The sequence below is a fragment of the Rhipicephalus sanguineus genome, chromosome 2 (assembly GCF_013339695.2).
Source record: "Rhipicephalus sanguineus isolate Rsan-2018 chromosome 2, BIME_Rsan_1.4, whole genome shotgun sequence".
Taxonomy (NCBI): domain Eukaryota; kingdom Metazoa; phylum Arthropoda; class Arachnida; order Ixodida; family Ixodidae; genus Rhipicephalus; species Rhipicephalus sanguineus.
In genome coordinates, this window is record NC_051177.1 from 118,069,942 (window position 1) to 118,093,384 (window position 23,443).

The following is a 23,443-nucleotide window of genomic DNA, read 5'->3' on the forward strand; positions in this document are numbered from 1 at the left end:
AATTAGCAACATGAAAGCGTTTCTTTTGGCTAGATAGGTGAAGCGCTCGAGGGGTGGTGTTCCCTAGCTGTCTCATCAAGAATGAGGCAATGCAGAGGCGAATTGTATTCATTTACGCGATTCAGTGCAACCAATGTGGTGTGAACAACATTTTACACGTGAAAGGAAAAGACTTTAGTTCCTCAACCTCTCCTCCTCCAAATTTTCTTCAGGCCCAACTGATGTGGCAGACAAGGGTGCACTCCCTTCAAGTCCGAAGTTCCTAATCTGCTCCATATAGACGTCAATGTATAAGAACATATGAAATTTTGGACGCGGAAACTCTTCAGCGTCCGACTCTTTGGACTTTCAGCCCAAGCTGCAGGTCTGAAACGACATTAATTAAAGCCCCCAACTCTGCCGCATCAATCATCTCGTGGATTCGAACCAGTGCTTTTGCGAGTCTCTTTGCTTGCGTCTGTAGCAAAGACCGAAAGTCACTTTTGTCCAAACGCCTGAGTGTAACGAGGTGAAGCATATAAAAAATCTGAAGGGGCCACGCTCACGGCACGGTGCGGCAATGTCTTTACGGATAAGCACCAATAATGCATGGAGGCGTGATGGCGGCAGGCAGTAAATGCGCCAGTACGGCTTAATTGCTGACAACCCTTCCGATAAGCATCTTCAGCTAACTGCTCATTAGGCCATGTGACCTAGCGCAGTGCTATGCGTATAGGCCTCGAGAGCTGGTATGGTGGTGCTGCTGCTCTCGCCCTCTGTCGGGCCAGCAGTGCACTGTTAGGGTTGTCACTTACGTGCGCGTCTGTATGTTTCAAGACGGCGGTGATGGTTTAAAGACTGCATGTTTCAAGAACGGCAACAGTAGTTTGTTTTTGTCTGCGTGTACAAATACTCTGTGCTAACTTATGCTTACTTGTGTTTTTTTCCTGCCTGTAAAACCTCCCCAACTATACAGCTGTCTAGAGCTGTAGCCGAAAAACCAGCCTGCAGCAACCCTTGTTAACGTAAGCATTCAACAAAATTTCGTCCCCTTTTCACCTCAAGGCATTCGAGAAAAACAGACCCCCCTCAGTCCATCTTTTCACTGAAATCCGAATTGCGAGCTCTACAAAATAGTTGTGAAAACCCAGCTGTCTGCACCGGAAACAAGTTCTGTCCCATTCCTTGGACGCCACACGGGGAAGAGTACCCCCCCCCCCAATACACACACACGGATGCACGCACGCACGCACGCACACACACACACACACACACACACTTCAGGCCGTGAGATTGCCAGCGCCCATCAGTTCATCACTGGTTGTCATCTGCTAGGAAAGCGCATCGCCAGCCAAGATCGCCAGCCCACGTGCGAACATGCCGAGAAGCGACGGTCGTGTGTTGTTCTGTGGTTTCCGTAGGATTGCAATTGCATTAACATGTATTTCAAAAGGAGTTGCTCATCACTTGGCATGAAGTTGCACCCTAGTGGTCAGTGTGTGGTCTGAAAGAACAATTGCTGTGTGCGATGGAACCTTTTGTCATTACTGGGAAATGCATAGTGCAGTTGAAAACAGTGGATTACAACGTACGAGTGCAGGTGTGCTTTTGGTTTTTCAGTGCTCTGTGTTTGCTGAGCCATATCAAACTCTTTTCTCTCTCAATGAAGAGGACACTGCAAATGTGAGTCTGATTCCGCACCGGCCACCCCTGCTCGCCATTCTGGCTGGCAAGAAATCACAAGACACAGGCAAGCATATTGCCCTATCTCCCTATTTCTTTGTGACCTTGTAAGTTTGTGCATGTATACATTTAAAATAAAAAATAAAAGGTGAAAAAAGTGCAAGAGAGTGAGGACATTTACGGATGGAATTCGAGGCATTGCTTATGTGCCGCACAGCTCCGGTCGAGAGTTGTCTTGCATTTTCATTCAATTTCTACACTAACAGACAGAATTTTACTGGTAGTTGCTTCTGAACGGTGTTCCTACAGCTGCTGTGGCAGCCATGCACACAGACGTACGAAAAAGTACCAGACTTCCGCGACGTTTTCACCAACGTTTCTAGAACCAGGTCAGTTTCGCAGCTCCCCATAGACGCTTGCTCTCCGAAGTGGACGCGACGGCCGACGCAAGAACTAGCGGCACTGCAGTTCCATCTTGCATCATGCCTCACGCGTCGTCTGCTAAAACACCCATGCGACCTATCGTCGCTGCAGCTTTCGGCGGCAACGACAGCCGAGATTCCGAGATTTAAACTTTTTCAATAACCTCGACAGTTTTAAAAAGCGATTATTTCACAAGCTAAGCTCCAAGAACATCAAAAGATAATCAAACGCGACCTATAATAATGGTACAATCTCACACGTCTAGCTGTCCTCTCGCACGAATATTCCATTGCCGTCAACCTGTGTTTAGCCGCCACGGTGGAACAGTGGTTACGGTGCTCAGCTGCTGACCCGAAGGTTGCGGGATCGATCACGACTACGGCAGTCGCATATTTTCTGTGCAGGCCAAAATGACACTGGCTCATGGACTTAGATTTGTCATACTAAGCAAGTCATAAAACAGAGGACCGTTGTTAATTTTCGGGCGAATTAATTCTGATTTCTTGAGAAAGGCGTACAATGTGAACATATGGTTGATCAAAGTACCTGATTTTATTTCCTGAGCTCGGTTAGGCGACTTGTATCAAAGTTAGTCTTCACGATTCTGGTGGGATTGGCGTTCAGAAGATATTTCTTGCAAGTCCCTGCTCTGATTCGGAGAAGTGATGACCAACGTTCGTTTCCGAGCCGCTCGTGCAACACGCGCAAAGAGATGACATTCTTCAGCTTTGTCACTTTCACACGTGCTAAATCGAAATAGCTGCTTCCCAAGCGATCACCGTTCGCAAACAATCACGCACTGAGTACGGAGAAAGCGAGCACAGAGAAACGCGCAATGCGTTGTAAGCGGCTACTCCTTGCGCGTCTGAGATTGCTGCGGCAGGTGCGTCGCCTCCGCGATTAGCTTCGTCAACGCGCCATTGAGGGCAACGGTGCGTTGCCGTATCCGATCCCGGGGGCCACGGCAAGTGAAGCAAAATGGAGCAGCAGCACCGTAAGTTCTTGTGTCGACCGCCTGTGCCGACACGCGAGTGGAGCTGCGAAACTGAATTGGTTCTAAAAACGTTGGTTTTCACGTCCTCTCGCTGAGGAGCCATGCTTTTCTACCGTGACTGCGCACACGGGAGCAACAAACAACAATTCCAACCTTTCCACCGCAGGCGTCTGGTGGCCCTGCCTGTTCTGTTTGAAGCAGCAGCGCATCAGGCCGATAACCCAAATGCGCCACGCTGCCGTTCATGCTGCCTGTTTGTGCGAGACCGCTAGGTGCGCTGCACAGACGTTTGCCTTCACGAACATAAGTAGCTCACCATCACTGCACCCATATGCAGTCAAGAATGTAGTGGGCGTCACGAACACTTTCATGTCAAATGCTTGCGTACAGCACTGCAAGCACCCTGGCACTGACGGCATCAGCTTAGTTTGCGATGCGCTGCACGTAACTAGGAACCATCGGCTTCACGTAGCAGCAAATGCTGCATATTGGCGAAGATTCGGCGATGAGTGTGCGCATTGTTTACGTGCGCACACGCATTAGGGAAAGCCGGTCGTCCGCTCTTCCGCCAGTCTTTGTGTTCCGCGTCATCGTTCCCAAACGCTCCATGCGAGAGAGCCGTAATCTATTCTGTGCTTTGCTGGTATCAGCAGCACTCATCACGAGAGGCAAATTTCCAATTGACACGTAGTTAAGCGGGGTTTGCGGCAGGTACCGAACATATTCACGAGTGCCTGGGCACACACCCAAATGCCTGATAAATGCATAGGGAGGCACTAAAGCTATTTCGGACATGGCTGTGGTGATTTGGATTTGAACGCTTGAGCGGAATAAAGAAGCATGATTTCGTTTTTTCGGACTGCCGTATTTTTCAGATGATTTCGCAGTCCCCAGGGAGTCCGAAAAATCGGACGTTGACTGTGTTTATCTTCCGGAAGTTTGAATCCTTCGAATAGTCAAATTTCGGTGCAAATCAAATCGAATAGCAAACACTATCCGAAAAATATTCGAAGTTAGAATTATATGTGCACACACCTAGTCAAAAGCTTTATTGGCTTTACGTGCACACATGGGCTTGCGGAGCTCCATCAGTAAGCATGTACACAAACTTGTCAGGTGTTTGTAATAGTTGCTGCATGGCTGGTCAGCCACAGAGCCACACCACGATTCACACATGTGGATGTAAGCACGGCCCTACATATGATCTGGCACCCAATCACTAATGTGGTCCACAAGTACAAACACTTCAGAGGCCCACTCAAATGAAACATTAAATCAATTAGGCCGAAATATTATTCTTTGAGAACTCTTTCATCATTAGCTTCACAAGCATAGGCCCATTATAAGAAGAGAAAATGGAGCAGAAAGCCTCATTTTGAATTCTGCGCCAAAATCTCAGCACCTAAATGTCAGTGTGGTGTTAAAGATTTCAAAGTGTTTTCCGCATTTTGGCTGCATCGGCTCAATAATGTTTTCTCAAACTTTTGTAGTAAGGGGGGACACTGCGTTGAGTTTATGTATATTTGTGTGCCGATTTCAAATATGAAGTTTTTTTTGTAGTACAATATATGTAGATTTTAAAATATCAAACATTCCATGTGCCTCGTTAGAAGCAAGATTGTTACATAAATTGAGAAACTTAAAAAGTAAATTAGCATATTACAATAATGTGGAATGACAACAGTTTGCGATAGAACAAGAAAAGAAGTTCTAAACCTGCTTGAACGTAAGGTATGCCATGTTCAACATTTATGAGAGAAATTCCACCTACACATCCACTCACTCACTAAAGTTCAACATGCCATAACTTCTTAATATAACTGTTTCAGTCACAGTGTAGATGCCTGCGTACACAACTTGCTCTTGCCTGTGCTGTGCAGCAGTGGCAAGAAAAAAAAAAAAAGACACGGTAAGAGTGGTTCAAGTCATAGAGTTTCCTAAAATGACCTAGAGGGAACTCTGGCGCTGCGATCGTTCAGCCACCATGGGAATGATGGGTAGTACACGGATTTGCCTAGTCTTCGTGCTTGTGGGCTTCGAACGCACTTGTGGCTTTGTTTATTGCTACGTTTTGGTTTTCTTTCGGATAAAAGAATGGATCGTTGTGAACTTCGTGACCAGATTTGAATCAGTGAGCCTAAAGAAGTTAAAGTGGTGAAGTGAAACTGCTGATTTTTGCTGAACTTCGTTTTGCGACAAAGCGAATGCAAGCGACGCGGAGCCAAACGGAGCCGAAAGAACGAAGTTTAGGCAAATCCGTGTACTACCCATGATTCCCATGCTGGCTGAAGCGCGATGCATTGCAGCTCCCATAGACACTAGCGCCAGAGTTCCCTCTAGTAAGTATTGTAGGAAACTCTATGGTTCAAGTGAACCACCGGTAACACTATGAGGATTGATTACATTTCAGCAATGCCAGCAGTGATTAAACATGTGAGCACGTGCGACGAACTGGTAATCAAATTCCTTTTATGACCCCACCCCTTGAACGAAAGTTTGGATTCGCCCCTGCCACAAGCAGACCAATGAGAGCGAGGAAAACAAAAATCATGCCTCACTTACCAGGATGACACCAATAAAGCCCAGGAGCAGGAATATCAGCACCAAGGAATTTATGACAGACAGCCAGTGGACCTGAGTGGGAACAAAAAGCAAGTGAATGCCATGAAAACCCTCAAGAAACGCGCTAGCTTCAGAACATGCACATTTCAAAAGCAGATGCACATTTTAAAACAATAAGTTTGAAAATAGCATCATTTTTTTTTTCTTTTGCTGACAGTAATGACAGGGTGCTCGGAACCCTGAAAACATTATAGAGCAGATAGAAATCCGAGCTTCATTCTGAACAGGGAAGAATGAGAGCTGTTTTTGCGACGCTTTCCTCTTGTCGGCAGCCTGTTTGCACAGCCTGGAACAGCCACTGTGTTTGCTTTTCCTGCCTGGTGCAGCAATCTTTCTTTGATCAGTTTTTTTTTTTTGACTGCTTCGTTGCTAGTAGTCGCTGATGGTCGATCTGGTGCCCAATTTGAGACTAAGGGCAGATGTTCTACTTATGGAAAACGAGAAACAGGAAACGTTGTGCATGCTATTTATACTAAGCAGGAAACTAAGCATATTTTCTGGTAAGGTTTGCTTGCGAGTGAAGCACCTGCAATTTTTTTCTCCACAAGTGAAACAGGAAAAAAAAAAAGGACAACGTTTACACATTTAAAAATAGCAGCACCAATTAGAGATCAGTTAGCTGCATACACTGGGGTACTTAGCAGCTGACATTCAAAGAGCATATTTTAGGTGAGTTTAAGAGAAGTTACACGGCATCAGGAAAAGACAGGCGGTTAGACCTGTTGAGGTAAAAGTATGGATAATATTATGTAGTCAACGGTCAGTCTGTATGTGTATTACAAAGAATATACAGAAGCCGAAAGAGACAGATAGTTAAATTTTATGAAGCGCTCAAATTGGAAAGTTCGCGAGTGTGGTGTGGGCCTCATTGCCACAGCACATATGCGATCAAAGATTTATATGACAGAACCGGGCTATAACACAACTAAGCGAGCTAACTGGTACATTACCTGGAAACAGTACGAAAAGAAAGCACAAAAAAGGAAGAGCAAGACAAAACACTGTCCATAAAGTGTTGGCTTCATGCGCTGTCCCACTTTTCAGGCCTGTTTACTTTCAAGCTTACCAGTGCATCCACCAAGCAATTTTAACACCCGTGCATGGTACAATGGTGGTTGTGCAGTGATATCATACCACCATTGCTATCGTCACACTCAGGCCAACCACCACTGCGCTGAGACCCCCTCTACGTCACCTTCTATTATTCTTTATCTGGCTTTAATTTCCATTTTCGTGGCGGTCGGGCTTTCACCGTGGATACAAAGGCACTGATGCAGAGGGCGCACACTCTCACGCAACCAAGTTGTACGGACCATTTGTAACCAAACACCAGTTATCTTTTTGGGACACACACGCGAGAGCTTTTGCGATGTTTGAGGGATCACTTGTCGTGGTAAAGTGCTGTGGTAAAGTGCTGAGGTAAAGTTCTGTGGGAAAGCCCTCTTTTTTTCCCATCAATGCCTTCTCCTGTCGTGGCTGCAGAAAAGTACTGCGATGCTGGGAGAGAAGAAAGGCGGTTGACTCCTCCAGTGCTCACGTCACTGCTGACAGCATACGTCCCACGTGTGACGAATTGGCACACGTGTATATATGTAGTACAGCCACTTATACACCCTGCTACAGATAGCACATTAGGGGCTCTGTTCAAGATGGAATTACGCAGTGAAAGGCAAAACAGAGCATAAATATCCTTACTGCAACAAGTACATCAGTTTAATCCCTTTGCAGTCTGAAACCTTTACCCACCTTTCGTCCGTTCTGGTCTGAAACTAATGAAAGCAAAGAGCAGTTTACGTATTCTTTTTTGAGATGGCACATAATGCAGTGAGAAAACACGCATGTGAAGCAACCACGAAAAGAATTTGTCGGGCACTGCCCAACCATGGATCACTGTGGCCGTGTTGCATTGTCAGGAGGGGCCCGACAACATACCGCAAAGGTTTCGACACACTATTCTTTCAGCAAGGTGAACAGCTTTATAAAAGTGGTCAGCTATGATTCACTTACACCTGTCATCATACTACTTTCAGTTTCAGTTTCAGTTTGTTCAGCAATCTTCTTTTTTTTTCAGCCATCATGTTAAAGCACAATGTTAAGGTACAATGAATTCAATATTTTCATACAATGGTAATGGTCAACGCAAAACAAAATGCAAATCAGAATAAAAAAAGTGAAAAAAAAAAAAGATGCAAGGACAGGAATTAAAAGCTGTTAAAATGCAGCTTGACGGGATTCCTGACCCTAAGCAGATTGGCCGCAGACACGTGATCATGTAGAAAAAATAAAAATAAAATACAAGCAGGTAAACAGGAAAAGTACAAGAAAGCATAACACAAGCAAGCAAAATAGCAGCAAATTTCAACTGCAGAGATAATGTAAAAAAAAATCGGCAAACACTGAAGAATACGGTATAAATATGGGAGAATAATGTGAGAAAAAATTGAAATGAACACAACTATATATATACAAGAAACACTACCTTGAAACGGTATGCATACTGAAAACACAAGTACATGAAACAGCTCATGTTTGTAGATGTACATATGGAAAGAAAAAAAAAATGCACTTCTAATCAAACAAAATATCAAATGGAATATGGTACTATCACATAATACATAGTGAAAATGAACTCGAGATTACTTAATAACATTCAGAGACGGTGTCTGGGGCTACTAATTAAATATTCTTTCCACTGCTTGTTTGTCAGCGTATCAGGCGTAATGCCTTTGTTGTTCAGATAATTGAAAAAGTTTGGCATGATATGCTTAAGACTTTTAAGGCCATAATTCGTTCGCGAAAACGGTATGTGCCATGTGTCTCTTTTTCTTATGTTGTAAGGTGTTGCGGATGACTCTTTTAGCTGACACAGTGTCAGAAAATTGTTTTTACTTTTCAAACCATGTTTGTATTTAGCAAGAAGATTGAAATTGTACAGTTGTTCTACTTGGAGCACGTTAAATGTTGTGAATAATGTTGACGTATGAGCGTCGTATGGAACACCTGCGATATGTCGTATTGCCTTCTTCTGTAGCCTGATCAATTTTAGTTTGTTCTTTTGCGTGGTGTTTCCCCACACGAGGGTACAGTAATTGATGTGCGAGTGAAATAAGGCATTATAAATAAGGAGTTTAACTTTTGGAGAAACTATATCTCGGAATTTTGAAAGCACTCCACATGCCTTGGCAAGCTTTTTGGCAACATCATACACATGCGAATCCCAGTTTAAGTCTTCACTGAAAGTGACCCCCAATATTTTAACGTCTTGTACAATACCAATCTCTCTGTCACCGAGGTGCAAGTCTAAGCTATTATACATTTTTTTATTAGGTGGTTTGAATAGAACAGCCTTTGTTTTAGCAGCATTGATAACAAGAGAATTCACTTCACTCCATTTTTGTAGCTTTTCTAGCGCGTCTTGAGCTAGTATACCAAGATTAGATACGTCGTCGGATTGAAGAAACAAGCTTGTGTCATCGGCGTAAACTGAAAATTCGACGTTCTCGCTAACTCTTACTATGTCGTTTACGTAGATGTTGAATAACACGGGGCCTAACACACTTCCCTGCGGAACACCGGTGTTTATGTCTAATAGTGAAGAACTTTTATCTTTAATGCTTACACATTGCCTTCTATGCCCTAGATAAGATTTTCTTCATCATCATACTAACAGTACTTCCTCTGCTTTCCTTTCTTTAGTTACTCAGGGCCAAAATTATATTAATTAGGGCTGGGCGCATGTTATATTCATTACTGCACCAGTCCACAGTGGTCAAATGTAGCATATATGCTGCGAATGGTCGTAACCATCACCGCATTATTCCGGACCACGCCTCGGGCATGCTTCCACTCACCTCCAATGTTTGTGGGAAGAAAAACGCGCGAGGCCCGTCCTTGGAGAGTCCGAGGGGGGCACGCTCGGTGACATTTGTGGGCAGCCAGCGCACGGAGTACGTGTGGGTGATGTCCAACGGAGCTGCCATCTCGTCCAGGAGCAAGGGCACACCGTCCGTCACTGTCACATTAGCCGATATCACCTGTGCAAAAGTGAGATCACTGCTCGATCAGTGCTCAGTGTGTTATGGAGGTCAGTGACAGAAAAATAAGGAGCTTTGTTATTTGTTTTTGCCTATTGTATTAACGTAAATGTTATGGATAACTGCGGAGTGCAATGTTGAATACTCCCAAATGCTTTGGTAATTCTGTAGACAATAGCTGTTACAAGCACTGTTATAGAGGTCAAGCACCAGCACACACACAAGTACACACACACACATGTGCAAAGGCGTGTGCACGAGGCGGAGTAGGGGGTGGGGGGACACAAAGTCTGCCTCATACTTTTACTAAGCCGGACCTGTTCCGTCAGTGTTTAAAGAACAGCGTTATGGCTACGCAGGTTTTTGACGATTATGGTGGCTGAAGGCCCCTGATGTTGAATTCGCAGAGCTGTTTGCTTTTCATCTTTACTCGCCGGAAAGCCAGGGACCAAAGGCAGGCCATTGTGAGAGCACGTTGTCACTTAATTTTCATCGTTTTTTTTCATCCATATTTAAGCATGTTGTCTTTCTGACTCGACCAAAGGATGGGGGGGGGGGCGTTGAGATGAAACTTTGTCCCCCCCCCCCCCCCCGTAAGGGGAACCCTGTGCACGCCTATGCACATGTGCACACACATGTGCGCACCCACATGCATTCATACATGGACACACACTGAAAACAATCTGTGCAAGAGAAGATGATGACAGACATACCGTTTGTTTACTTCTCAATCAATTCACAATTACACTGCACTATACTAATTATAATCAAGTGGAACAAGAGAAATTTTTGTACCTTTGATATCGTGTTCCAGCTTTGAGCACCCATAAGCTTAGTTAGGTTGCACAGTCACAAAAAACATGAAATCAGATTATATAGAAAACAGTGAAAAGGCAAGACACCAATTTGTTAAACAATGTGTTAGACACCAATGCGTTAATTAGTGGCAAGTAAAACAAGCAATGATATCTCTGACTTTCTACAACAGAAGTGCCGCAGGTGGTGAAGATGAAGTGGTACTGATCTGGGCTATTTCTAAAAAACGTAGATTTTACTTTATTTAAACACCCTAATGGCCCTGTTGGGCATTACAAAGGGTTGAAATAAACACATTTGTCAGTAAGTATTAATACAATGCATAACACAATTAACAAGTTATACAAATGTACCTAATTATACTGAGGAGAAAGATGTCTCGTGTATGTTATACAAACTTAAAAAAGAAGGATGAAAGACAAAAAAGTTGTTGGACAGTCGACTTGCAATGACTATGAGCAGTTTCAAAATAGGTTATGAATGCTTTTTGGGTTGGCTGAACTATATGTTTCAAGCATCCAACAGTCCAAGTGATGATTTATCATACCCTCAAAACTCGATCTATCAACACCCACTTTTATGAAGTTCCCAATCTAACGAAGAAATTTCTATTCCCCAGCAAATACTCATAAGACTTACTGTTGCCATCAACCAGAATTAACAAACGACCTTGGCTATCAAACCTGATTTAACTATGTTTTTCCAGAAATAAGTAAAAAAGTGGTGATTTGTTTCTAATTTGGGCAGAAGCTGTTTTTTTTGTGGAGCGTGCACTCAAGCGCTATCACATTAATATGTCTGGGCACTATAATGATGGCCCTAGCTTTATTTTTGCCGCATTTCAATGAAGGCAAAAAGGTCGAGGCCAGTGTACTTAGATTTAGATGCACGTTAAAGAACTCTAGGTGGTCAAAATTTTCAGAGCTCTCCACTACGTCATCTCTCATAATCATATTGTGGTTTTTGGACGTTAAACCCCGACAATTATTATTATGATTAGATTTAGGTGAACTCCAGGTGGTCGAAATTTCCAAAGCCCTCCACTGCGTCATCCCTCATAATCATATCATGGTTTTGGGACGTTTAACCCGAACAATTATTGATATTTTTTGCTTTATTTTAATGAGGCCGCACGTTGCGCCTATGCAGTGAACAACGGACTTGCAGTTGGTAGTGCTCTTACGTACCTGATGGCGGTGCTCAGGACAGCGGTGCTTACTTTAATTATTTCATGGTTTAAGCAGTAGATAGCGCTTGTTGTCTCCTCACAACTTTCTGACTCGGCCTGCATGCACAGCCATCGCAGTCGTGATCCATGTATTCACCTGTCAGTAGCCTGTGATAACTTCATGTGACCGCCTGCCTGCCCTGTATCACTGGACATGGTGCCCTCTATGTCCAGTCGAGAGGCCCCATGTTCGGGCAGTCCTGACGGACTTTTTACAAGTGCAGGCATAAGTTTCTGACAAAAACAATGCCATGGTAGAGTTTCCGTGTCGCTACGTCTCAATCTTAGATTATGAAGGACCAAAAGTCCCATTCTCAATTTTAAAAGCTTCCCGATTTAACGAAATAACTCGAGCACGATCATCATTTCGTTGAGTTGCAACTGTATTTATTATTTTGACTCTGGCTGATTCCATTTTATATAAAATTCAATTACAACCAAAGGTCCTGGCTATCGCGCATAGGTTTGTTTGGGTCGAAACTTTAATTACTTCTAACCTGACACATGGTCTTTGACAGATCATTGAAAGTTGACTTACGAAACCAATTCGCAAACCCAATAGCTACACAGTCTGTCTAGACTGCCCTAGGGGGCAGTAAATGCACTTGGAATGCGTAACCTCCCATTGAAAACACCAGTTCTTGGACTGCACCAGGAACGTGTTTATCTAAAAAAAAAAACAAAAAAAGCCAGGAGCACTTACTATGAGTATAGCACTTTACATACCATACTCTAATCATGGTTGAAGTTAATAGATGCCTGCAGTGATTGTTCTTGTACTCGATTAGAAAGACCTTTCACAGAATGCTTTAAGAATATCCCATAACAGATTAGAGCTTGCCTTTGCTTGGGTTCAACATTGCCCACACTTAGGCCTACCCAAAGGGGCTGCTCCACAACAGCAGCATTGCAATACATATTTGTCACAAATTTGGAGGCATGCACAACTAATGCCGGCAAGTGGACATTCCACTGAAATAATGTTTGCTCACTAACTACAAATCATTCCATCAATCTATCACTCAATCAATCCCTCCCAATTCAGGCGTATCACGTTCTCCCCACCTCTTTCCCGTTGTACTCAATGTTGAAGGTGAGGTGCGTCCAGAGATACAGTTTGTGCTTGTGTGGGATCAAAGAGCCTTCTTCTAACTGCCCAATGAAGCCCCATAGTCTCAGGCCATCTGAAAGGTGCAAGAAAGGATGTGAAGCGAAGCAGATGGCTGAACTGGCTATGGAGAAAAAAGTACTGAACGTAACCGGATCCCATTATTTTTATCCCACAGAGATGCTTTTCCCGTGTCATAATTCGTACATTCAAAAACACTGCCCACAAAACAAGGGCAATTGTGAGCTACAAGACTAGAGTTAAGACAAAAAATACAGTGATATCTTTTAGGCTATAAGCAGTATCGCATCAATTTATATGCATTACACAAGCTAAAAATCTGCAGAGCATTCAACAGTTGTGAAAAGAAATCCTGAATGACCTCCCTTAGGTGTGAATTAGATAAACTGATAGAACTAAAAAGAAAAAGTGGACATTTCTTCATGGCTCCGAAAACAAACAGTTGGAAGTCAGTGGCTATTGTATATAATTTACATTCCAATATGCATATGCCTGGTCTGTTCGTGCTTTACAAACTCAGCACTATGCATCATGTGCTAAAGTTCATAACAGCATGGATTTGCCTACATACCTAAGACAAACTCAAAGTAGTAGAGATCTTCAATGGCTTCCTTCAGCTTCTTGAAGTCCTCAGCTGACAGGTTAACTGTGCAGAGCACCTTCTTCTCCACGTTAACTGCAAACGGCATTGCATTCACATCCATGTAAGAGAAGCCAGAGAGCAAATGCACAAAATATTACTCTACGATAAAATGAATGAATGAATCACCTGTTTCCTTCACACTTTGTGGGGTTGCACACGCAACCCACTGTCTTCAACGCGGCGGCACCTCGGCTTCGCGCTACGTTTGTACGCGCAGTGGCGAGGGGGGTTGCGTGGGAGAGGGCACTGTGCCGCTCCCGCAGCCTTCTCGCCCTGTTCCCTGGCCGAAGTCGAGATGCCCCGTTTTCCCTCCTTGCCCTTTTCTGGAGAGACTCCTCTCCAGACCCCGAGGAATGCGCGTAGCTTTCTTGGGGGCCCCCGGGTCTTCGGTCTTGGGCGGTGTGATTGACCACATCGGACCCAAGCCGTGAGCACCACCGCCGCCATCAACCCCTGCAGCGCTCCGGCCATGGAGTGCGAACTACCGCCCCGGACCGGAGTGCAAAAGCAGCCACGCGAGGTGAGATGAGCCTTTATCATTCCCTCGACGTGTGCTTGCTATTTTTAACAGTTGTTTCCCCCAGTAGTGCGGAACACTCCGCCTCTGAGGTGTTAACTTGATGTGCTTGCTACTTATTGTTGCAATTGGCATCTGGGGTGAATAAACACCTTCAGTTGAAAGACTTGTCTCTGTCCCCACTGGCCTGAAACCCGCCGCGGTCGCAACTTACGCGAACCGCGGGATAGGGGGTCACAGCTCTGACTGTTAGGGCTGCTGCGTAGCACCTAGTAGCGAGTAACTACACTCCTCTAGTGCGCGGTGCGATCCAAACGAGGGACAGGTTCGCACGCGCGGCTTGTTGTGTTCACGCTTGTTTGTTGTACAAACGTAAGAAACCCCTATAACTTCCACAGAAATGAAACTTAGTGACGGGCTTTCAATAGTGCACTTGCTTCACATGTAGTGCGCGTAACTAGTACGCAATTATAGAATACAAAGGAAGCACTTGCATCAACAAAGACTCCCAACAACACAACAGTGAAGTTGTGCTTATGAAATGCACACCAACACTTTCATTGGCGAGTGTTCCTTTAAAACTATAGCAACTGTCAATATGGCCTTGTGTGATGCAACTAGCGGAGACTATTACCAATGCCTCTGGCGCCATTTAAATTTAACTACATGCATACTGTTGGTTCTGGTGAACAGCCTGTCATCATGGTCTGTCCTCTTGCAAGTGTTTGCCGGACAAGTGCTTTACCATTTGTTTCTTTGTATTGCCCAGTCTGCTTCACTTGCCATGTGCACACTACCTTGGCAACAATTTGGCGACCATTTGGCATACACGAGATGACTGAGTGAATGTCTAAGAATTAAGAACTTGAGAGAATTTTAAAAATTTGACCCTTCCCCTCCTGTTGACGAGTATGGTCGTCATGAGATCTTGTACCAAGATGACCGGTGACGACTATACTCGTCATCAACAAAAATTGGTCCCACATGGAACGAATGACGAGTACACTCGTCATAGTTAACTGTGTTTCTTGATGCTAGATGGCCACACTTGTGCACGCGTTGCCATATGTGCCTCAGCTTTCATTGTACTGCCATGTGGTGAAGCCATCTCAGAGCTATCTTTTTACGCAATTAGCGAAACAAAGGAACCCCAGTGAATTTAAATAATGGCGCCGTCTTATTCAGAAGGAAGAGAGCTCTACAAAGTGAGCGAAAAAAAATTTCTAGTAAATTCGGTACAATTTTCTTATTTTTTTCATGGTAGAGAAAGGGTTAAACATGGAGTAACACTCTTGAGATCTGAAACTATGTCAACTGAAATCACCAGCAAGGTAGCTCGACCAGTGGGCCTCCTGACATTTCCTTGAGAGAGAAAGATTACACCTTTTTTTATGGTACGTTATGAATTGTTAGCAGTGCTGTGTAGTGAACATAACATGCATTGCTGCCTAATGCAAAAAAAAAATGCAACTTTTTCAGGCAGAAATACGCCAACAAAAGGAGGTTAGAAAAGTAGAAGGGACGGGAGTGTTATGAAAAAAAACTGACACTATTTAGCGAGGCACTGCTAGCAAGGGAACCCTCACCGGGACCCATTGTAAATTTAGCTGATAAACTGGAAATTTGTTGGGTGTCGTCTACGGAGCATTTCACCGAAATGATTTTTCAAATTCGTTGTTGATCGAATTCGACTATCCTGCTGACATGAAAATAAGGAGGTGAGCTTCACTCCCAATGCCAACGCTCTCTTCATTTGCCTTGGCAAGCGTCCACAAGCAGAGTTCCTTCCCCGCCTCCTCCGATGCAGAGCAGCCAAAGGCATAGAACAAGTATGGCTAATGGATTGCATAGCATTTACATGATGAGGCTTACCTCCTTTTTTCTTCTCTTCTGATTCCATTGCTGTGCTGGTAGTGTTGCACATTTCACAATGTGCCATGCGCCTTACCACCCCCTCGTCGCCCCCCTCCCTTGTGTTTTCTGGCATCACTTCTTTTTTCACCATAAAAACCTAGTTGCCTTGTTTGCAGAGGTGCTTCAATTTAAAAAAAAAAAGAAGCAAAATGTACTGCACAAGCACAAAGTTCAAAAATGTGTTTCCTATTTTGCATGTGAATACAGTGTCTAACCAGAACCGCATTTAAGTGTTTCAGATTTGTAGTATCCCTGTTAACCCCATTGTTAAACCAGTGAACCATGCACAGGGACAACCAACTCCGGCTTAAAAATTTTTTTCAGAATAACAATGACTTGAGCTACAGCATGCATTACTGCACAGTTATTAGGAGGCAAGCTGGTAGCAGCAAGTGACTATTTTTACAGCTAACTTCAATGCATTAAAATTCACTGGCTCTGTCAAGAGATGTTCTATACTGGAGCAGTGCTTGATATAAGGCACCAATATGTAAAAGCAAGTGCAATGCTGAACCGTGAAAAGAAATGACCATAATTTCAAAACAGGTCTGCGTGTTCTCCACAGGGCCATGGTAAGGTATGACATGGATAAATTCATAATGAGACGTACCTTTGAATTCTATCTTATACATTGATTCTGCCATTCGATCACCATCCAGGATTTCCCCCAAAGTTAGGCTCCGGTGGACGATCTATAAGAAGAAAGAAAAAAAAAACATTTAACAACCATATCCGTCTAAAACCATCATTTTGTAAAAGATACATCTTAAAAGAGCAGTAAACACTGTACAAGCAACTTCAGTTATAAAATTCACAAGGAACTAATTTTCCATCAAACCCACATTTTTGACCCTGTGGGGAACGAGTATCACGACAGCAACAAGTTAGCCAGCCAATACACAGTTGAGTTTCCTGTGTTATGTCACAGGCTAAACATTGTCCTATACATTGCTTCTGCATTGGTGCACCAAGGCAATGCACAGCATTTTACCATGCCAGCTGTACACTGCAGTCGTAGCACAAGTTAGTATACTATATTACAGTGATAAATGTGTTTGTTCACTGCAACCACATTTTCAGTAAAAGCATTTGCTAGAGTTATTAAATCAGCAATGGTAACATTAATGGTCACCACTTGGTGGGTGCTTTAACACAAAGGATAACTGTACGGAAGGTAGAGTAATAGCCCGTTTTACTGCATTTTAAAGTTATTAAACCAGCATGGTCATACCATCAAGCTCAGCCTCGCTGCGGCACCATACCTGTGAAACAATGACCTCTCAAGACAGGCTTGCACGGCACGTCTCCAAGCTCATCCAATGACTGCCCAGTGATTTACCTCTCGGTATTGTAGAGCAGCATGACTTTCATATCTAAACTTTAGAACTTATGGGAATGCCGCCAGAGGGATGCCGTGGAAAGAAAAAAGAGGCGAAGACAAAGATCGCGTGTGGCAAGACGACGTACATGCCATGATTGGTGCTCAGCCAGACGCCGCTGGGTGCTTTTGGATGTTAATTCTTAAAAGACTCCTTGCAAAGCATTCTAGGAAACATGTTTTAGCCTCTAAAAGTTGTGAAGCATCATTCTCGGGTAGTTTTGTATACAATATTTCAAAATGGTTAAATGACAACATGAGCAGATGTAGATGAAACGCTGCAATGAGGAGTTCCATTCTGAGCCAATACTGTTAACCTCTACAGTATATACACACATTATACCACTTCTAAAGAACACTCTTCTTGCATGCCACAAAATGCTCTCATGCGAGAAGAAGCCATGGTATGCTGGAAACTACAAACATGTATACACATTCGAATCGGTACAAAGCTCTACTTTTGTAAATGGCTCCGCCGCGAAAAGTGTGCCATGCTCTATCATATTGTATGGGCATGCACAGGCACACCCTTGCTCTCATCCATACCGCATCCTGGCTCACTGCACTGGGAGGCAGAACTGTTCAGCTTCAACTTGATGGAATGAAGGGAAGGGTAACTAATATAGATGGACTCTTGGACTGAGCAGACCAATAACTGTAGAGTATAGGTGCTCACCAACGCTGGCCTTGCTCATGTGAATTTCTTCATCAAGTTTATTATCTCTCTCTCTCTCTGAGAGCACGCGAAAATTTTGGTCGACTCCAGCTGTGCCGCTTGGGAGATGTTGAGCAAATGCAAAATACTGTTTTTCTAGGACACCGATGCGACTATTAGCTTTCCTTCAAATAATCAAGGATGTAAAAATATGAAATACAAATGTTGTAAGTGACATTTATAGGCAGAAGATGCCAGTTTCATTGACACATGCTTACCTGATTAACAGCTATAATATCTCTAGTTTCGTATCAGGTTGAAACTTGACAAGTCAAATGCAGCCGTTAGGGCTTCAGCTTTTATTACAGAATTGCAAGCACGCGTCTATGAGAGCAAGGGCAAAGAAGAAACAGACTAGAACATTGGCCGGGAATGAAATATTAAATGTACAGAATGAAAACACAGTTAAATATTAAAAACAGAATGAAATATTAAGTGTCCCAGTGATGTTCCTTTTATCTCTTTTGAAAGGGGCACAAAGGCAAAATGCTAAATCAGTTCAGACCACGGGGAAAGAAGTATTTGAGGTGGAGAAACTGCTCGGCCACCGCAGCGTGCGAAGGTGGCACAATGGCATCGCAGAGGAAATGAGGTTTTTGCCGCAGCACGACAGATGACACTTCAGGCGTGTTGCCATCTGCTCTTCTACATGCTCTTCTATGGGCGCAACGCATAAAAATCGTGACACTGCCTCGTACATTGTAAAATTTCTCAAGATTTCTCTCTGTAACATCAATTGGTAGATGTGACAGATATTTTAGCTGCAGTTACTAATACATACTGCCCTAATTACAGGCCGTACCGCAACTGAAACGAGCTGCTAGTTGTGGCCCCTGAGCAGATGACGTCTGCCGCATGCATGGGCCGCTCGCTAATTGCTCGCATGTTGTGCGCATGCTTGCGTAGGTGGCCTTGGGAGGGAAGTTCCTAATTCGTGCAAGCAAGTCAGGCCTGTAGCCAGGAATTCTTTTCGGGGGGGGGGCACTTGCTGAAAGCCTCGACTATTTGAGAAAAACACCCATTTTCATGATTTATTTTCAATAAAACACCATGTGTCATAAAAGTCTCGGGGGGGGGGGGGGGCCTGGGCCCCCCCCTGGCTACTGGCCTGGAGCAAGTTGTAGCACATTCCTTTGCGATTTGCAAGCTTTCTATCTCTTTAGCGCACTCAGTGGCTTTCGTGTTGTGCCGGCGGCGCTAACTTCTCTATCTTTGTGCGTGCTTTTCATGTCGCAACAAAGGCACGGAGAAAGAAGTATTGCTCAGTGAACAAAGAAGAGCACTTTGCAGACTTCCAGCAGTGCTCCTTTAGGATGGGGCGGAAATGTATCGTGCTGAACTGCAACAGACGGTACGCATCCTGCAAGTAGAAGGTAATTACCTTCAATGTTCCTAGTGATCCGGTAAGGTTGGAAGCAGGGGCTGGTGCCATGCCAAGGAAAGATCGAGAGCTCACGCCTCATAAATTCGTTTGCGAGAAGCACTTCTCAGTCCCATCATTCGTTCAAAAAACTCACAGGGTCCCTTATGCATTAGCCTGAGACGACTCGAAGGTGAAAGCCATCTCTTCTTTTTTCTTCAGTCAGTGTGTCTGTCCTGCCTCACCTCCATGCAAAAGCTTTCTGCACCTAACATGGTTTTGCACTGTCTCCAGGATTGGAGGCACTGCAAGCTTTCTGCACCTCACCTGATTTTGCACTGCCTCCGTGATCGGCACACCGATCACGGAGGCCGTGCAAAGCGACGATGTCAGTGATGACGTCACATCGTGTGACGTCATCATGACATCACAAAATTTTGTGATCTGTGACGTTATGATCACGTCACAGATCACGTGGTGACGTCACCACGTGATTATGACCTTTTGCTTAACTCATGTTGACGCCGCCGACGCGGGACGCCGACGCCGGCGGCCAAATTTTGCGTTTGATGAGGCATCTAAGGTTTTCCCATGTCCCACCTAACCTATCGACGTTATCAAAAATTATAGATTGCGCGTCCTACAAGATATATCACTAGGTGATTTTCCTGTACGTGACACCATTTTTTTTTTCGTTAGTTTACCAAAAAATACGGAGCCAGCGAGAACGCTCAAGAAACACCCGCTTGGGCGTAAAGCGCGAACGGCGAATCGGCGCCGAATGGCCTTGAACCAGCGAGCTTCGTCGGAGAGCGCGACGCACACGTTTTTCCTTCTCTGCTAGTGGACTCTCACGACAGAGGGCGCGTCAGTGCTGTGCCCGATTCCGTGACTTATTAGGACGCCTGAGCGAGCGCAGTTTCGCCTCAAGAACTCTTTCTTCGTCGTACAGAGTGGTACATTACTCTGTGAGAACTCTACTTGCCTTAATTTCATGATCATAGGCTGACTATTAAATAAAACGTGAAGGTCAATGTTTCATTTTTGTAGCGTTAGCTACACTTGCCTAGCCGGAGCCGATTTCGCGTGGAGGGTCATGAGCCGTGCTGCGCATGCGCGAGGATCAGTGATGTCACACAGTTGGGTCACTGGAGCTGGCATCTCGCGCTCTCCGACACCGACGCGCGCGGCTCGCCGCTGATGGTCTGCGCGTTGGGGAGGAGTGGTGTCGTAGGCGCGGCAGACACGCTGGCGCCGGCGTGCGCGCAGACTCCGCCACCGCCGCGCGCGGCTCGCCGCTGCTGGTCTGCGCCGCATTCGAGAGGAGTGACGTCGTAGCCATAGACACAGTGGCGCCGGCGCGCGCGCAGCTATTCGCCTTCGCTGTGCAGTCGCCCTCTGACACTGCGCTGGGACCGCTGATAGCGCCTCTGACTGGCGTTTGCAGGTGGGTAACGCCATGGAGAAGGAGAGCGCAAATGCTGCTCGACGGCGCAGAAGAGCCGAGAAGCTTATCTCATCGGATCCCGAAGTAGTTGCCTGGCAATTAGCGGTTCAGCGTACGAAGAATGGACAGAAGGCTAATAATCATAGACAATCTGGAAAGCTAAGAATAATCAGCTGAACCTTTGCTAACGCTACGTATATCCTGGCATAGCCGAGCTAAGCCACTGCAATTTTTTTGTAGCATTAGCTACACTGGCCTAGCCGAGCCAGTTTCGCGTGGCTCCTCAAAAGCCGTGCTGCTCATGCGCGAGGATCAGTGATGTCACACAGCTGGCGCATCGGAGCCGGCACCTCCCGCGCACTCCGCCGCTGCCGCGCGTGACTCGCTGCCGCCGGTCTGTGCTTTCCAGAGGAGTGACGTCGTAGCCGAGGTAGACGTACTGGCGCCGGCGCGCGCGCAGCTATTCGCCTTCGCTGTGCAGTCGCCGTCTGACACTGCGCTGGAGCCGCGTGATAGCGTCTCTGACTGGCGTTTGCCAGCGTGGTTTAGCCATGGAAAAGGAGAGCGCAAATGCTGCTCAACGGCGCAGAAGAGCGGAGAAGCTTAACTCATCGGATCCCGAAGTAGTTGCCTGGCAAAATAAATATACATGTGCCACATAATATGTATACCATGTATGTGTCATTGTAGCAGCAGTAAGCATGATAATCAAGCTAATCGTAGACAAACAGGAAAGCTAAGAACAATCAGCTGAACCTTTGCTAACGCTATGTTATCCTGGCATAGCCGAGCTAAGCCACTGCAACATTTTTTTTTTTTAATTTCGCACTGAAACTTCAGCACCTGAATGTCGGCATGATGTCACGGATTTCAGTCTCTTCCTCTTCTTTTTTTCGTATTTTGGCCAAACTGGTTCAATGACATTTCCTTATTCTCGTCGTGACATGTCTCTGACTACCTTAGAATGCAGTCTCTACTAAGGAAGGGTCAGGCGGGCCCTAGTAGACGTCGTCGAAATCTATGACGTCATGGCGAGTTGGTGCGGAAACCTCAAAGCGTGATTACCACCTCCATTTCTTTTCTTGCGTGTTTTCTGGCTTTCGAAGCCTCTTCCCAGGACAACGCTCATTGGATGAAGGCGGTGCTTTCAGCCAATGAGCGTTGCCAAAGACAAAGCGTACGCCACGCTCACTGGTCGGAGGCACCGCCTCAGAGAGGCCGGGAATGTCAGGAACTGATAAGTGAAGACGACCAGTGGCCCTTTCAGGAAGCGCACAAATGGCCTTGCAAGCTGGCTTCTCCTGCCTACGAGCACCCTTGCGGAGAAGTTTGCTTGCCGGGAAACGGCGCGCACACGCACAGTGAAGCTCGCCGCACTCGATCCCAATGTTTGTTTAGTGCGACGAAACAGCCCTGGTAACAACGGCTAAACGTACGTTTCTAGCATAATTTCCTCACCCGGTCTCTGGGTAGATAACACCGATAGCTGACACCATTTCTGTCAATACTCAAAGTAGTTCAACAGGGTAGTTTACAAAAACCACATTTATACAAACACCGAAGCTACTTCCGCTAACTGCATGGTAGTTGCATAAATGCATTTTTTTTTTACATTTTCAAGTCTTCGAGCACTGACTAAACCCCATCTTTTGATAATATCGATAAGCACAACATAATGGGGATAAAGTATATTCCAGTCCGGGGTAGAATGATGGACAAATAAATCTACACTGCAATGTAGTATGAATGCTGTTTTTTTCTGAGTAATTTCTGGTACAGTAAACAAGGAGATAAAGGTACACCTTTCCAGTTCAAAGGCGGTAAAGAAAACAGCGCACGAGCGCACCACCAATCTTTTTAATTAAAAAGTTCACCGCACCAAAAATGACCGGGAGATAAACATAGGACATTGAAGATGCAAGTACAGACACGTCTCTTCAAAGAGGCAATAAAATTTGCAAGCAACCGTTTCGCAATTTGCAGGTTCCTTGAAAATATACGGAACGTCGGCGCAATTCAGCGATTAATTATCGTAATGACAGTAGCGGGCGCATACGGGGGCAATGAGAGAGGGAGAGATGCTGTAGCACGCTGCAGCGCGTCATTTTCGTTGGGCAGATAGCGGCCAATCGCTCGAAAGACGAAGGAAAATAGGAGAAAAATGCTCGACCTAGGCACGCAGAACTAATTGTCCGGTTGCACAGAGATAAGAAGAAGCTGTTTGCACAGATTGGGGGCGGCACGTACTTGGGACCAGAAGGCAAGAGCCCCGCGACAACGGTTAAAAAAACCGCGAGATAAGGAAAGGAAAAAAAAAAAAACATTAGTGGGAATATATAGCACGTGGACCACGCCCACGCAGCAACTGCATTGCGCGTCGTAGTACGGAGGCGCAGAAACAACGTAACAGAAAAAAAGGAAGATAAAGCAAAAGATAAAGAGAACAAAGCGTAGTTGGACAGGCAAGAAGAGACAACCAAGCAAACGCTTTTGCAAGTAACCGTTCTTTCGGAGGTGTTGAAACCGTGGTTTCTGCATACAGCCGCGCCGAAAAGATAACG

General features: G+C 45.1%; 1 protein-coding gene across 1 annotated transcript in view; it reads right to left on the minus strand.

The window, feature by feature from the left end:
- Nucleotides 1–23,443, minus strand: part of LOC119383555 (transmembrane 9 superfamily member 1) — a 126,850-nt gene that overhangs the window by 35,036 nt on the left and 68,371 nt on the right. Inside the window, exons 3-7 of the mRNA XM_037651772.1 lie at nt 16,593–16,674; nt 13,480–13,584; nt 12,845–12,963; nt 9,553–9,735; nt 5,642–5,713 (exon numbers count right to left, since the gene is read on the minus strand). Coding sequence (XP_037507700.1) covers nt 5,642–5,713; nt 9,553–9,735; nt 12,845–12,963; nt 13,480–13,584; nt 16,593–16,674 — 561 coding nt within the window. The remainder of the gene's footprint in view (nt 1–5,641; nt 5,714–9,552; nt 9,736–12,844; nt 12,964–13,479; nt 13,585–16,592; nt 16,675–23,443) is intronic.